This window comes from Sinocyclocheilus rhinocerous, unplaced genomic scaffold (assembly GCF_001515625.1).
Source record: "Sinocyclocheilus rhinocerous isolate Xijiao unplaced genomic scaffold, SAMN03320098_v1.1 scaffold887, whole genome shotgun sequence".
In the NCBI taxonomy this organism is placed as follows: domain Eukaryota; kingdom Metazoa; phylum Chordata; class Actinopteri; order Cypriniformes; family Cyprinidae; genus Sinocyclocheilus; species Sinocyclocheilus rhinocerous.
Window position 1 is genome coordinate 1,203,877 of NW_015634028.1, and position 17,771 is coordinate 1,221,647.

A 17,771-nucleotide genomic window follows, 5' to 3' on the forward strand; every position below is an offset into this window, starting at 1 on the left:
CTACATTAATTACTGAGATAAAGCCTACGTGACAACGTATTCATATGACAACCAGCATTGGTCTTTTTTATGCTTTTGTTTTCACTTATAAAATCTTCATTCAGTGAAAAGGTCATGACAGGTCTAATACACTGCTAAAATATCAGACAGTCAAGTTAGCTTCACTTCTGTCTCTGCAGGATAAAATGTCTGCTCTTCGTAAAAAATTTGGAAGCGACTATCAGGTAGTGACCACCACATCTTCCAGCCATCAGAAAGACAAGAGGAGGAAACGACAGCGATTTGTCGACAAGAATGGACGATGTAACGTCCAGCATGGAAACCTGGGTGGGGAGACCAGCAGATATCTCTCAGACTTATTCACAACTTTAGTAGACCTCAAATGGCGATGGAACCTCTTCATCTTCATCCTCACATACACAGTAGCCTGGTTATTCATGGCTTTGATGTGGTGGGTCATCGCATACATCAGAGGCGACCTGTACCGACCCCACGATGAGAAGTACACACCATGCGTGGCCAACGTCTATAACTTTCCCTCTGCTTTCCTGTTCTTCATTGAGACAGAGGCCACTATAGGATATGGCCACAGATACATCACTGATAAATGTCCAGAAGGAATCATTCTCTTCCTGTTTCAGTCCATCTTGGGCTCCATAGTGGATGCCTTTTTAATAGGCTGCATGTTTATCAAGATGTCTCAACCCAAGAAGAGGGCAGAGACTCTGATGTTTAGTGAAAACGCAGCCATCTCCATGCGCGACGGCAAACTCACACTGATGTTCAGGGTGGGAAATCTGCGCAACAGCCACATGGTTTCAGCCCAGATCCGGTGTAAATTGCTCAAGGTAAGGGTCTGCCTTTTGTCCACTTATAGAGTTTATGGGTTACACTAAATTTTTCAAGTGTCCTTGTTACAGTACTGGGTAATATTAATTAACTACATGTACTTACTGTATGGTTAGGATGAGGGTTTGGTTTACAGATGTACTAATAGGTGTAATATGGACAATGTACTGTAACAAATCTTTTGTTTTCTATACATGTTTACGTTAGTATTGTTGAAAAATTTTAAAGGGATAGTTCACCCCAAAATTAAAATTCTGTCATCATTTAATTACCCTCATGATGTTCTAAACCTGTCAAGTCAATTTATTTATATAACACTTTATACAATACAGAATGTTTCAAAGCAACTTCACAGTAATAAGCAAGAAAATAATAGTATTAATGTTGTAAAGTTCTTCAGTTACAAAATGAATACAATTCAGCTGTAAAGCATCTCTAAAAAAGACAATAGTGCTATTATTCAGCTTAATTTAGGTCCTGTAACTTGAAACCTGTGTGACTATCTTCCGTGAAACATAACAAAAGATATTTTGAAGAATGCTGGTAATCAAACAGTTTTGGTACCCGTTGTCTTCCATTGTTTTTTTTTTTTTTTGCCTATACTATGGAAGTCAATAGGAACCAAAACTGTTTGGTTGCTAACATTCTTCAAAATACCTTCTATTATGTTCCATAGAGGGAAAACAGTCGTACAGGTTTGCAACGACATGAGTGTGAGTAAATGATGACATATTTTTAATTTTGGGGGGCATATATTTCAAAACATCCATACCTACCATTGCTTTCTACAGCTGCTTAACTTTGTTAATATTATTACTGTTGAATATTTACATAAAATATGTGTAACATGGGCACTGTAATGGAAAGTGTTATCCTGCCCTCGGTTCATTGACAGACTCAGCTAGTGCTTGGTTGTGAATCATGACATTCTGTCATTTCATTAAAAATAGTTAAAATAAAAGAGAGCGAGAAATAACCTTATTTCTGTCATGAAAACTCTCGGAGGGATTGGCATGCTAATGTACATGACAATGTTAATGTATTTGGTCTTGGCGGAATAGATCTGCTATGCTGCTGCTGCTGCGGCAGAGCAAGTACAGAGACTTGCTACTGCCAATAATCTACAAAATGCTGCTGTGAGCATGTAAGAAATACTGCTGCTGCACATAACACATATGAATAACCCCCATATAGCATACATGAATCACCCCGTAGCAGATCTATACAGGTGGAGCTGGGGAAGGTGGAGGGTTTCTGAAGTGCGCTGCCAACTGCTACAGCAAACAAAAGCCAGGTATTTGAATATTGAGCAGCGAGCTCATTGGCTACCGATACAGGAGAGAACCAATCAGCTGCCATGTGACAATGATGTCACCAGGTCAGATTGAGCTAGACCTATCGGACTGCGCCATCTAGAGTTTCATGCCAGAACTCTGTATTTCATTTAAATGTTAAAGATGTCAATTATAACAGCATAAGAAACTGTTGAAAAGTTAATCAGAAAACAGATTCTCAAGCCCAATGGCTGCCTTAATTCTGTGTAGGCCTATATTTACTTAAATATAGGCCTACACAGAATCAAGACAGCCATTGCTAGATTTCTTTATTGCATACTTTGAGCTTTAATTTGATGTCCTACCTGTCTGTCCTTTGATGCCTGACTGTCTATCCTCACAGCTCAATTCACCGTACAGAGTCTAAAGCAATTTTTACGCCCCATCTCCGCTCTTTTCGCTTCTGCAGTCCCGACAGACACCCGAGGGCGAGTTCCTCCCCCTGGATCAGCTGGAGCTGGATGTGGGCTTTAGCACTGGAGCGGACCAACTCTTTCTTGTGTCACCACTTACAATCTGTCATGTGATTGACACCAAGAGCCCCTTCTATGAGCTCTCACAGGGATCCATGCAGACTGAACAGTTCGAAATAGTTGTGATTTTGGAGGGCATTGTTGAAACGACCGGTAAGTTATCCTATCTGCTATTTTTAATCATACATTGTCTTAAGCCTGGGTTGCCGTGATAAGTACATTTTGATGCTAAGTCTGTCCTTTGAAAGTTAAAAAGAATGGTTTTAGTTTAAGAATTTGCTGACTATTTACTGACACTCAAGTCATCCAAGATGTAGATGAGTTTGTTTCTTCATCAGAACAGATTTGGAGAAATGTAGCATTACATCACTTGCTCATCAGTGGATCCTCTGCAGTGAATGGGTGCCGTCAGTATGAGAGTCCAGCTGATAAAAACATCATAATAATCCACAAGTAATCCACACCACTTTTCACACATTTCCGGTTCACACATCAAAATTGTGTGAACCGGACAGCTGCATGTTTGTAATAACCAAATATGTATTTAACTTCAACAGTTTTTAACTTCAAATTTAAATTGAAAAGTCATCTTGCCTGAATCCGGAGAGAAATATGCACAGAGCAAGCAGTTTACAAGAAACAGTGCAAAAATGTTCTAAACAAATAACCAGTAGATTTTAATGTGAGAAGACAACAGGGGATGGACTTCACTGGAGGAAGCATTATTCTGAATTAAGGGCTGATATTTTGGCCAGAAGAGACAGTTTAAAGTTAAAACGCTCACACTTTTGGGAATTCTCACTATTAACTCACTATTAACTATGATTTTGCCTCAGTAAACTCATAACTTGCTGCTTATTAATAGTTAGTAAGGTAGTTGTTAATTTTAAGTATTGGTAGGATTAAGGGATCTAAAATATGATAATGCAGAATAAAACATTAATATGTGCTTTATAAGTACTAATAAACAGATAGTATACTAGATTTTATTAGCTGTTTGGACTCTCATTCTGACGGCAACCAGAGGATCCATTGGTGAGCAAGTGCTACATTTCTCAAAATCTGTTCTGATGAAGAAACAAAGTCATCTACATCTTGGATGGACTGAGGGTGAGTACATTTTGAGCAAGTTTACATTTTTGGGTGATTTATTCCTTTAAAAAAAACAGTGTATGCACTAGAAAAGGGGACATTGTACTATTTCTTCATTTAGAAAGATACCACATCTTGTTAAGGTGAGTTACTAAAATAGAAGGCATGGGGTATCTCACTGGCCTTGAAGTGCACATAATTTATTGTGTTATATTGATCAGCAATGAAGTATAATTGTAAACATGCTGTTTGGGGAGGTTACAGTGTCAGTGTGTATCCCTAAAAAAGCAACATTTTGAAAATCTTATCATCTTTTTTTAAAGCTCTTTTTTAACACAAGTGGTTATCGGTTTTTAAAACCACATTCTGTTTATTAATAGCATAAGTTTTATTTTGGAATATGATCAAGCATAAAACAGTCCTGTTGGATGTTTGGAGATGGACATATATGGTTGGTCAGATATGAGATTTTGATTTAACGTTATCAAAAAAAAAACAAAAAAAAACTCAGTTGGTGACTAAAACATGCCAGTAATGATACTGCCTACTGTACATGTTAGCATAATATATTAGTGCAACTACTCTTTTCCAGATTTTTTTTTTCATTATCTTCCTCCAAGACTTGGTAATTTGGCTTTAGACATATTACACAGTGGGCATAAACACATAACAAAAATCTGCATCTTACTGTACGAAGATAGTAAAGGCAGTTAAAAGGGCCTTTAACCCAATTTCTGGTTCAACAGACAGTCCCGTCCCAAACTCACAAGTTCCATCATTACCAACAGTTTACCAATTTGATGTTTCCAGAAGCCATAACATTTGTCATTACAGCATTGCAAGGTTGCATGGATGGAACTACAACTCTCCCTCTGTTTTAGAAGCATAGTTTCTGGTAGACAAGTACAGTACACATAGATTAATACAAAAAACAAAAAAGCAATATAGTGAAAGTAGTAGTTATTTGTAATTAGAAATAGATGTGAAGAGGAAATTCCATAATTGAACCTTACTGCTCAAAAGCAAGTCTGGACTTGTAAATATTATTCAACCTACTATGAAATAAGAAGTCATAGAAGTCTAATCCACAACATCTCAGACATCACTTTCTTTCCAGCATTTCTGCTGGACACTCATGTGGCATGAGCACAATACAACGTTAATAACCGAATCCCAAGACTCTCCAGTTTTCTGGTGGCTGTAAAACTGTTTCTATGGCAACCCACTTTGAATCCCCCCCCCCTTTGTGTTTCCATGCAGCCTTTGAACGTATGATTATTATGGAGCCCTGAAAAGTGTGTGCAAAGCACTTTTCTACAGTCTGAACAGAATAACCTTAAAAGAAATAAGTTATTTCAAAATGGACAAATATTGAGTATTAATAACTCTGCCCACTTGGCAGATTAACAGATGTGTTAGTTCCTCCTTGTGTCATTTCCAAATGTAAGTTTTTAAATATTTTTAGTTTATTTTTTTGAGTAAATATTGTGCAATAAAATGTCCACTTAATTTCAGCGCACGGTATACAGTATGTGTATCTCAAAATAGTGATATATATTAGTCTGTACCACAAATATACATCAGCCAAGCTAATATCTGCTCTCTAGGCATTAGCATTGAATGCTGAAAAATATATTTCAGCCACTATTAACATTGGTGTGATCCATGGGATCCTTTGTTTTTTTAAGGAGAGGTCTATTTTGAGAGCTCCTAGTTCACTCAGCAAATATTCCTGAATAGGTCTGACACAACAATAAAAAACTTCAGAGGTAGATTTTTTGTGCTTGTCATGGTGATTTGAGAGATTTTGTCAGTGAATGCAGTATCTCTCCAGTAGTCTGAAGCTTTAAAATAAAACTACACAAACTATTTTAAATGTCATGAAAAATGATCTGTCCAGACCTTGAAGGCTGTCACTGATAAATCCTATACTAAAGACTTCCCAGTGAAATTAAGTTTTTTTAAAATATAAGTTGTGTAAAGTTCAAGGAATTTACAAGAACACCTTTCTGTGACTGTCATTTTTGAAGTTGAGCTGCCTACAGTTGTATTGCTAGCTAAATTGTCACTGCAGGTTACTAGTTAAGGCTTAGTGTAAACACATTTGATGTTATTCCTCATTTTATTTTTGTCCAGCTGGGGTCCACTTAAAGTTAGTCAAGACTTTTTCATTCATCCTTTAATAACTGCTTTAGTGCAAATGTTCAATTCAAACTGTTGACAGGCTGAAATTATCAAGTATTTTATTAAAAATAATCTGCAATAAACCGCAACTCATTCTCATTATGGAAATGCAGGTGCTACACACAGCCAGAAACAGTACAAGGTTTGTTAAACTTGACCACATTGTACTCTTTTCTATTCGCCTTGATATTTTGGTGGTATTTGATTTCCTTTTCCATTGAAGAAAAACTCTAATTCTATTAGTTTCAAAGTTTGTTATTTATACACCAACATCTCTCTCAATATGTTCATAACAGATCAGCTCAGTTGAAATACTGTTGACTGTTACACAGCTAATTAGATTCAGAACATGTAAACAAACACTCGGAGACAGACAGAGAGAGAGAGAGAGAGAGAGAGAGACACAGAGAGAGAGAGAGAGAGAGAGGGCCAAATTCACATGTATAAAACCTAATTCGCGTGCACAAAAAAAAAGAAAATAAATGATAAAATCAAATCAAATCAAATAAATAAAAATGAATGAATGGATGAATAAAAAAATCACATGCACGAAAAAATATGTATATTTGCAAAATCAATTCACATGCACAAAATTAAAAAAGTGCATATTCATTAAAAAGTACATATTCATATTCTCTTGTGTGTGTAAACACACTTGGCAATAAAGCTCTTTCTGATCTGATTCTGATAAAATAAGTTTCACACAGCAAAACGATTAACAGATGTACAACTGTGCACCAAAAGGTTTGAATGTTTAAAATGTATGACTTTATTAGTGAATCTGAATTTGCATACCTTCATCTGTGTGTGAACTGCCTTGGACGTGTGTGTGTAATTTTAGATTCCAGAGGTTTATAGTGTTTTAATAGTCTCATCCTCAGCTGCAATGTCCACAGACAACTCATGGTCTTTCTGATGCACAATTTTTACAAAAGCTAGCCGAAATCACAAGTGCAGGTTAATAAGCACTTCTGAGAAGAACGACTCATTGTAACTGATTTAATTTCACAAGTCAACGTATATTATAGCTTTACAAAATTTTTAATATACAGAATCAAGCAGCAATTAAAATTAAGGAATTTTCTGTATAGATTTGTATTTATTTATTTTTGTACAGATGTTTTACCTTTGTTTTGAATTTTGCACTTCATTTACTGCTGCACCTTATAATTGTTTTGATAGTATTTCATTTTTTTTTTTATATTTGGAATTTATTGAAATGTAGCAAATTGCTGTCTCATTCAGTTTTGGATTAGTGGACCAGTTTTGAAAAGTGTATGTAAAATGTGCAAACTGGCCTGTAGGCAGAGGCGGACAAAGTACTCAACTCCATTACTTGAGTGAAAGTACAGATACTGCTGGTCAAATATTACTCCATTACAAGTAAAAGTTGTAAAGACAGATTTTTACTTAAGTAAAAGTACAATACTCAAGTAAATGTACTTAGTTACTGTCCGCCTCTGCCTGTAGGTACATCGAGTTTTGCCAGTGATTGTAAGAAAAGTATTCATGTAATTTAGTAGTCACTAAAAGCATTTTTTAATGCCAAACAATGATACATGATGCACATTTTTGTCCAAAAATACTGCTGTTGTACTCACTGTTTTATTTTTTATTTTTTTAAGTGACCTAAGTATTGATAAATTGGTCCTAGCGATTAGAAAAAAGAAAAAAGAAACTATAATATATCTAGCTGTAAAGAATACAGACATTTTTATGAATTAATAATGTTTTACTAAATTAAGAGTCAGTTCAGATGGCTGTGTTAATTGTTTTGAGAGCACTGACCTTCGTGTAAAGATAATTAAGAAGAAAAGTAATCTGGTACGAAAGTTATAAATACAGTGAAAAAGAGTCTAAGGTTCTTCAGCTTATTGGCTCTGTGATAGGCTCTGGGTTCTATTGAAAACAAACATCTTTTATCCATGTGTTTCTTTTCTTGGATTATAATATTGTGTCCTTCTCAGCACAATCATGCATGAATGTGTCTGCATCCATGCTGTTTGTTTGTATTTTCCATTAAACATATCCCAGCATTTTGTGTCCCTGTCCAACATTATCATTTAATGTGGAGGATTTCCCGCTTATTTTCTCTGTGAAGGATATTGATGCTTTTGTGGAAGGATGCAGCCCGCAGCAAAATCCCTTCCCTTCATAAAGAATAATCAAAATCCTCCTAAATGCAGAGTGTAAATTTAGCCCTGCACTGAGATCAGTCTGATAAAGACTTTCATAAATACAGACTGTAAGCTTTGAGCTTTGCTCAGCTGTTCTGCAACCAGTGATAAGGAGTTATATAAATGATGAAACCAATAGGCGCAATGTACCACATTGTGCTAGCAAAACCATAGCCTGAACTATGGATATGCTGAAATGAGCTAGTGACCCTTGAGTGCATACACTGTAAAACCTAATCAGCTAGGATAAATCATTTCATTTGAGGAAACCGATTTCCTCAATCCATTTAAGTTTAGAAACCAGTTGAAATTAGTAGGGAAGAGTGGGGTAAGATGAGCCTTTTTTTTTTTTTTACTTATGTAGTCTTCAAGATAAGGGAAAATTAGGCAGAAGTACAATGAAAGTATCTAATTTTCAGGATTTATTATTATTTTAAACGATCAAAATGTATCTATGACAAAGGGTTCTAAAAACATGGCTTCTAATAAAAAAGTGTTCCAGTGTCTCAATTTGCCCCAGGTTAGGGAAAGTTGATCCAAGTCAGTGGGTAAGATGCACCCATCTGGGTGAAAACTGATCATCTGACTGAATCTGATTCATTTCCATGTAAATCATTTACCTCTTTTAAAAACGAATTTAATAATCAAATTTAATTGTACAAACAGTCACATTTCTTGTCTTAACGCTAACTTAAACAACATAAAACCAACCAAATGAAGTATAAATTTCATGCATTCGTGCATTATTCTCCACATATAGCGCGATCTGAACCCTAAACACGTTTTGTCAAAAAAGCCGGTTTTGTCCACTTTCAAGGTACCACGAGTGAGATGGTCCTCACTGCAGAACTCAAGATCCAGGGAGCGAGGTTGGATCCAGATTCAACTCCTCCCACCTTACATATACCTAAACCTACCCGTCTCCAGCCCCTGATCCCTAAACCCACCCATCTCCACCCCTAAACCTACCATCTCCACCCCCTAGATGTGGATCCAACCACGCCCCCTGGATCTTTGTTCTGCAGTGAGGGGCTACTGTCGCGAGTTCACGTTTTACTGCAGAAGCCGACAAGCTCCCCTTGTTGTTTTTAAATAGAAGCCGATAAGTCCATTTTAGCGAATCGGCGCGCTGTATCCAGGTCAATATTAAAAAAGAAAGAAAGGAAAGATGGATGGATGGATGGATGAATAAATACTTAATTTTAATGATCTTTCAGTAATATTTAAGTGAAACTTGTTTAATTTGGTACGGCTTACTGTCACTGGATATTGGATTTACAGTATTTCATATTACAGACTGACTACATACTATTTAAATCTTTTTTTTTTTCTAACACATTTAGCTTCAACCCCAATTGTTGTTTTAGACAGTCTGTGGTGTCCCAGACCCTAAAACAGCTGGCCATGCTGAATAATTAACAGGCCCTAACTGACATAACAATGGAGACACCTGAGCAGAGCAGTGTGTTGTGTTGTGTTGTGTGTTTTGTGTGTGTGTGTCATTTCTTAAATGAAAAGGGCTGGGTTATTGTGTCTTTAGGGATTTGCCATGGCTGGGCTGAATGGTGATAAATTATTTGAGGGTGTGGAGTGGTGCATAACCCCATGTGAACCCTGTTTGGTGAGGAAAAATATCTTTCAAGGATCTGTCATACACAGAAAGAGAGAAAGATAAATAATTGGCTTAGCAGTGCAGCTGATGTTGTTCTGTTGTATAAATGATTTGTTCTGTACAGAGTTCAGGGACAGGCTCATGGGGTTTTACAGTCATAAATGTTGCAATTAGCCCACCTGCATTGAACACATCTGAACAATCAGTAATTCGCCAAAAAGCAACAACCTTTTATGATCTCTATCCGGCAAAAAAAAATTACAATAATGAACACACTTACAAACATACACAATTTACAGACAATAGAGTAGCAAGGCAGAAACCATTCCTCACATTAAAAAACACAAAAGTTCGTTTCACATTTGTAGTACCGGGATGATCGTCAAGAATAATAAAAAAAAAAGTCTTATGGACAGCTGAATCAAAAAAGTGGATTTTTTTTGGGGGTAGAAATTAAGGTTGAGCATGCATGATGGTGATATTTTAGGCATGTTTTGCTGCAACAGAACTTGGAAGCCTTCACTGAAGGAACAATGAATTCTGCTCAGCATCAGGGACTCTTCCAGGACACCTGTCCTAACAAAAGTCTAGACGTAAACCCTATTGAAATGCTATTGCAGAACCTGAAATGTTCATGCTTGAAAGCCTACAAATATCACTGAGCTGAAGCAATTCTAAGTTCCTCAATAGAAATGTAAAACAGCCATAAATAACGGCAAGCATTTGGTTGGTAGTGTAACCAGCTATTGATTCTACATGAAATACATGTTCTCATTGTTGGCCCTATGCAAATGTCTTGGAAAATGGATGGATGAATGTATCTTGTGAATTCTAAACTAATACAGTTAGATATGTTAATTACATAATCACAACTCCATATGTATGGCTTTACTGATGTAGTAAACATGCTTGTTTGCTCACCTGGTACAGTGCTGCATTTGCAATGAAGAGTATTCATGTACGAGTCCCATGAAATACAAGTTGCGATAAAGTCTTAGAGAAACAAGCTAAAACACCATTGCTTCCGCAAATGCATTTTTATCTCTTACATTAGCTTTGTGATGTGCCACGATACATAAGACAACCAACGTAATAAAATGTCACCAGATTCATGTTCATCTGTTTCAGATAAAACTGAAAGCGCTTTTAGTGCCACTCACTGGACATTTCACTTTAAAAGTGTTGAAATGTGCAAGAAGCAAAGTATACAGTGGGTACGGAAAGTATTCAGACCCCCTTAAATTTTTCACTCTTTGTTATATTGCAGCCATTTGCTAAAATCATTTAAGTTAATTTTTTTTCCTCATTAATGTACACACAGCACCCCATATTGACAGAAAAACACAGAATTGTTGACATTTTTGCAGATATATTAAAAAAGAAAAACTGAAATATAACATGGTCCTAAGTATTCAGACCCTCTGCTCAGTATTTAGTAGAAGCACCCATTTGATCTAATACAGCCATGAGTCTTATTGGGAAAGATGCAACAAGTTTTTCACACATGGATTTGGGGATCCTCTGCCATTCCCTCTTGCAGATCCACTCCAGTTCTGTCAGGTTGGATGGTAAACGTTGGTGGACAGCCATTTTTAGGTCTCTCCAGAATATATATATATATATATATATATATATATATAAAATATATCACAGGCACATTTTTCCAATGTTCCTGGGCTGTCCATTTCAGTTAAGGTGTTGTTTGCGGATAGTTGCTTATGGCAATAGTTAGCTCAGGTTTGTAGACACAACCAATATAATTGCTCAAATATATGCATATTTACACAATTTAACATTTGCCAGACATTGTTCTGGTTTTGGGTTTCTCACCTGATAGCTTGGATTTGTTATAGTGATTACACATAACCCATGATGTTTTCATGGTCTCTGAAAAAAATAAAAATAAATAAATAAATAAATTCTTACAAAAAAAATAAATAACAACTCTTACAACCTCTTATATCTAATCTGTGTTAGATGTAAAAGTCTAAAATCAGGCTTATAACAAATTGATATTAATTTCTCTGGCATTCTTGGTCATGGATTACTTGATGACTATCACATGAATGCCTATATTGTCCCCTGGTCAAAACTGTAGCTTTTATGTTTGGGTCTTCAGTACTATTGATTGATTGTGTTCGAACACCTCTAAAGAGCACTTTAATCGATTGCAGATAAACATATGGGTTCATGAACATTTTGCTGGTTGGAGTGGCTCCTTGTGAGGTGATCCTCTTGGAAAGACACTTGCTATTTCTGTCCCATTGTTATGCTATGCCTGTCAGAGCCCCGGAAAAGCCTTCGTCCAAGGAAAAGAGAAAAGGAATGCTCTTTTCACTCCTTTTCTCCGACCTCACTTGATCTACAACCTCATTTATTCTGTCTCGCTCTACCTATCCCAGTGACACCCCACATACAAATCTCTTCTCTCTTCTTCAGCTTTACTTAAATGGAAAAGAAAACCACTCCAATAAAAAAAAGTGTTTGGTTTGAAGGTACTGGAATCAATAGACTGATTGAAGGAGTAACAAATAATTCTTTAGATGTTCCTTCCTAATGTTAATAATGTTCAGTTTATATACAGTAGTTTCTGTCCTGCTGTGCTAAAAAAGGACATGGGAGTGAATTTATATCATGATGGTGTCATAACAAAAATGGGAAGACATCCTGCAGCTCTGCTGAAGTATGGGTCTGTATATTATCAAAGGAAGTTTTTGATGAGACACATTAGGCAGAGTCGCATTTTGCTCATCTCTTGAGAGCAACACAGTAGATTACGTAAAGTCAGATCTAGATTTGTCATTGCAGATGAATCTACAGAGCAAACACTACTGAAGCCAGTGTATATTGCCATTCACAACCTATTTTACTTCAGTAATCTGTTGTACAGTATTTCCGAGTGAAACAGGCTAAACAATGAGAAAGAAATATAGGATGGGAGTTAATTTTATTCAATTAAGAATGAATTAGAGTTTGAAAAGTATAAATAGTCTAAATGTCATCTAAAAAAAATACAGAGATGACAGGATGGATTTTTATTTACATGTCAGGCACCTTTTTCCTCTCCTTTCATACAACTGTAATGACAACAATAGTGTATGTTACAGTTGTTATTGTTAGTCTTTTTTTTTTTTTCAATAAATGACCAATAATATTTCAGGCACCATCAGCTCAAGCCCAGCAGCAAGTCCTATTATTGAAATTTACTGATGTTTCTTAGACTTTCACTTGTTATGCTTTCACATTTTATTCCACATGAATGTATTTTCTTAAAAAATCCTTTTTAGTAACACTTTCTATGAAGCCCATATTTATAAAACATTATAATGGTATTCATAAGACATTATAATGAATTAATAATGCATTATAAAAAACCTTATAATATGTTGTATCATCTCATAAATAATCATAAGAACAGTTTTAATGTATTATAATACTTATTTGTGGTTATAGCTATTAAGAGTAACACACAATGTACATGTTGTATCCACTTAAGCTACAAAGAATTATATTTCCCATATTTATAATTAGGGTTGGGTTCCGAAACTCGGTACCAATATGGCACTGGTAACTATGTAACCGGTATCTACTAGAACCGAATCAGAACGCAGATTTCGGTGCCTCATTTCGGTGCCATGCCTGAGCGATCGATCGAAATATTTGTCCTCTGGTTCTTCGAAACGGACATAAGAAGCATCATCACCGGCACCGCATGTGAAAAATAAGTTCCCGACTGAGAAAATGCATGGGAACTCAAGTTGGAAAGCTCTAATAATACAAATCCAACAAATCTTTGAGTGTCCATGTTGTTTTCACATTCCGACTTAAAAGCACAACTCGGGAAATGAGAGCATCCGAGCGCGTGAATGCAGTTATTACACTTGCTCTGATGGCAGCAGGTAGCCTTCCGTTAACTAAGCTAAACATGCTTAAATTAAAATGCCTAAAGCTAAACTTCCCTTGTATTCACATTTCTAAACCTGTTGTCCAACAAAAGAGAACATTATAACCTTTTTACTCCACAACACCAGTCAAATGCTTCCTTTTGTGATCTGATGTGGCTTCTTGTCACAGAATGAGGCAGAAAATATGTTCCATAGGCTACTTTAAAAAGAATACATCGATTAGCAATGGATTATAAATATACTTAATTATTATGAAAATACCAGAGATGGCTTAAATAACACAGATAAACGATATTGTCGCAGTCGAGTGTTTGTTTTTGTTTTATCATTCAAAACGTTTATATATTCTGTTTACTCAGTTACAGCTATAATAGCAATGCCTTTGTCCATATTAGGGATTTCCTGCAGGGTCATGAGTTCCGCTACTTCTATGATTGGATATGTGGATTTTCTGTGCGAGGGCGCCCTCTGGCGTCCAGTATGAATGTAACAGACATCATGTGTTTATAGTGCTAGTGGCCAATCCATCATTTTTTGGGGAATTTTTATTTATTTATTTTTTAATAAGTATCGGTTCAGGCACCGTTTAGGCACCGGAACTGTTTTAAAAGTATCGATTTGGCACCGGTATAGAAAAAACAAACAAACGATACCCAACCCTAGTTTTAATGTATTATAAGTCTAATAACTTGCCATTGTTTAAGATCTGCAAGATAACTTAGTACATCTGTTTAGTTTCTACTGTAAAATGGCAAATACAAAGTCTTCATGAAAACATCCAAAAGGCTTTATAATGTGGTCTTATTATTTATAAGTGGTCTTTGTCTGCATTAACTAAAGTAACTTCACTTTACTTAAAGCAGACAAAGACCACTTAATAATAATAATAATAATAATAATTTTCTCAAACAGGTATAAAATCAGATATCAGATCAGATGAATGTGTTCACATTTGATTCTAACTATATTTATTGTAATATCAGTATGGTTATTTTGATGGTACCTTTTAGACAACTGATAAATAACTTTGCAACTACATGTCAACTAGCAGTCATTGGAGTATTAGTAGTATGTCTGCTAAATATCTGCTGACACTTTATTTTGATGGTTCCCCAACAGACATCCAACTGACTATAAGCAACTTTGCAAGTACGTCAACTTATTTTACCAACCCTAACCTTAACCTAAGTCTACTAATACTCTAAATGAGAGTTAATTGTCATGTAGTTGCAAAGTTGCTTATAGTCAATAGACTAAGGGGACCATCAAAAAAAAACAAAAAAAAAACACGCACATTGCATTTATTATTATTTTTTTTTCATTTGAAAGTATTACAACTGATCTTAAACTAGCGAACAGCAAAATTAACATTAACCTCAGAGGAAACACTCAAAAACACTCAACCACTCCTAACCTCTCCCAAGATGTAGTAAGATACTGTGCAGATCTTAAATAAACAATGTCACGATATGAGATAATACATTATAAATTAAATGGATTTAATGTGGTATTAATTGTGTGTTATAAATTATCATACTCTTAAAAGTTATAACCACAAATGCGTAAGTATTACAATGTATTATAATGGTTGTTATGATTATTTATGAGATGATACAAAATATAATAAGGTTTTTTATAATGCATTATGCATTCATTATAATGCCTTAAGAACACCCTTATAATGTATTGTAAATACTGGCTTCATAGAAAGTGTTACCACCTTTTTTTTCTTAAAATGTATTTTGATGTACAATTTTCAGCTTTTTAATTTTTTTATTTATTTTCATATTCATTTGGTCTTAAAATATTTGGAATATACACCTGCATTTATATGGACACTGCCTTATATTTTGTGTGTAATTGATGGAATGTCCTGATAACATACTCGGTTACTAACGTAACCTCGGTTCCCTGAGATACGGGAACGAGTACTGCCTCTGCTAAAGACGCTATGGGAAAAAGACTTTTTTCTCCTGAACTGAAACCTTTTTCAATCACTCAGTGAAACTGCACGACCATTGGTTCGTGCAGTGTATAAAGAAAAACGAACCAACGAACCTATGGCGACAAAGGCCGCCAGAGCCTGCCAGAATGGGCGTGGTCATCTGGCTATATAAGCGGGCGTTCGCCACAGGATTCTCAGGTTACTTCGACTGAAGCGACGACTGAGTCGTGCGGCTACATAGCACGGCTAGCAACGCAGTCCCCATATCTCAGGGAACCGAGGTTACGTTAGTAACCGAGTACGTTCCTATCGATACTTCACTCGTACTGCGTCTGCTAAAAATGCTATGGGAACACAGTACATTCACGCCGTGCTAAGGTAGAGGAACGACTATATAAGTATTATAACTTCCATAAGCAAGCAATGCCCATAGGGAAGTTAACAATAACCCACGTCTAAAACGGGCTGAACTCCCTGAGGTCACACCCGGCCTGGTTAATCGTTCCAGAGTACTCATGCAACTTCAGCTCCCCAGGGGTCGAGAGCTGACAAGTAAACTAATACCAGAGAGCTTGAGCGTGATACGGTCAAGGGCTCTCCGCCAGATCTGTTTACGCAGCGCGTGTCACTTCAAGCGGAAAGGACCCTGACCTGCAAGGCCCATACAATGTTTTTTAGGCTATTGCTAAAAATATACCCCAGCGACTTAAGACTGGTTTTGTGGTCCAGGCCTGCAAGGCCGGGACTTCCAGGTTATAAAACCTAGCAAATATGGACGGCGAGGCCCAGCCGGCCGCCTCACAAATGTCCGCAATGGACACACTGCTAGACCATGCCCAAGACGAGGCGATGCCTCTGGTGGAATGGGCCTGTACTCCGATGGGACATTGTAGGCCCAAGGAAGATTACGCTAGCGTGATTGCGTCTACTATCCAGCTAGAGAGTCTTTGCTTCATGACCGGATGCCCTTTGGTGCAGTTAACGAAGCTAACAAAGAGTTGTTCCGACCGTCTGAAGGGGGCAGAAGGCTCAATGTAAATTCTTAGAGCTCTGACGGGGCAGAGCAGGGATAACTCTCTGTCCACTTCAGAGGGAGGAAGCGCAGAGAGCGCAATGACCTGTGCTCTGAATGGAGTGGAGAGCACCTTGGGTACGTAACCATGCCTTGGTTTCAGGATGACCTTAGAGTCATTAGGCCCAAATTCCAGGCAGGCAGGGCTAATGGAAAGCGTCTGAAGTTCTCCTTATTCGCTTTACCAATGCTAGTGCCAGAAGCAGAGCAGTCTTCAGTGACAGTGACCGAAGGTTGGTAGACTGTAGCTGCTCAAAAGGGGGGCCCTTCAGGGCCCTCAGCACAGTGGGCAGATCCCATGAATGGACAGTGAGGGGATGAGGCGGATTCCGCCTCCTGGCACCCCTCAAGAAGCGGACAACCGCGCTGTTCCTTCCCACCGATTGGCCCACAATAGGGGCATGAGAGGCCGCTATAGCCACTACATAAACCTTGAGAGTGGATGGGGAGCGTCCCTTATCCAGCAGCTCTTGCAGTAATGACAACACCACTGATAGAATGGAGGTAGAAGGGTCTTCACCACGGTTTAGGAACCAAGCGGAGAAAATAGACCACTTAAGAGCATAGAGGCATCTCGTAGACGGGGCTCTAGCCTCCGAAATCGTGTTTAAAACTCGCTCTGGGAGGCTTGAAGGTTCCCGTGTAGGACCCACAAATCGGGCCGAAGATGCCATATTGTCCCGTCCGCTTGAGAGAGGAGATCTCGTCTCAACGGAATGGGCCAAGGGGCCGCTACCAACAGCTGAGTCAGCTCTGATAGCCACAGTTGGTTCTTCCAGAGAGAGGCCACCAGGAGAACCTTGTGTCTCTGTTCCCTGATTTGCCTGATTACCTGTGGGATCATGGCGATTGGGGGAAATGCATAAAGAAGGAGGTTGGGCCAATCGTGGCGTCCCTGGTCTTTGAATAATAAATTGGGCAGTGAGAGTTGTCTTCTGAGGCGAAGAGGTCTACCTCAGCCTCGCCGAAGATCTCCCAGATTCTCTGAACCGTCTGCGGATGGAGCATCCACTCCTCTGAGGGAACATTGCTCCTTGATAACATGTCCGCTCCTTGATTCAGTTTGCCCGGTATATGCACCGCTCTCAGCGAGCGAAGGTTGAGTTGAGCCCATTCCAGAAGGTGCTC

The 17,771-nt window shown here is 37.6% G+C and overlaps 1 protein-coding gene across 1 annotated transcript in view; it reads left to right on the forward strand.

Annotated features, from left to right (window-relative positions):
• kcnj3a (potassium inwardly rectifying channel subfamily J member 3a) overlaps positions 1-17,771 on the forward strand; it is a 50,470-nt gene that overhangs the window by 1,393 nt on the left and 31,306 nt on the right. The window contains exons 2-3 of the mRNA XM_016559103.1: positions 180-848; positions 2,593-2,809. Coding sequence (XP_016414589.1) covers positions 186-848; positions 2,593-2,809 — 880 coding nt within the window. The 5' untranslated portion in view covers positions 180-185. The remainder of the gene's footprint in view (positions 1-179; positions 849-2,592; positions 2,810-17,771) is intronic.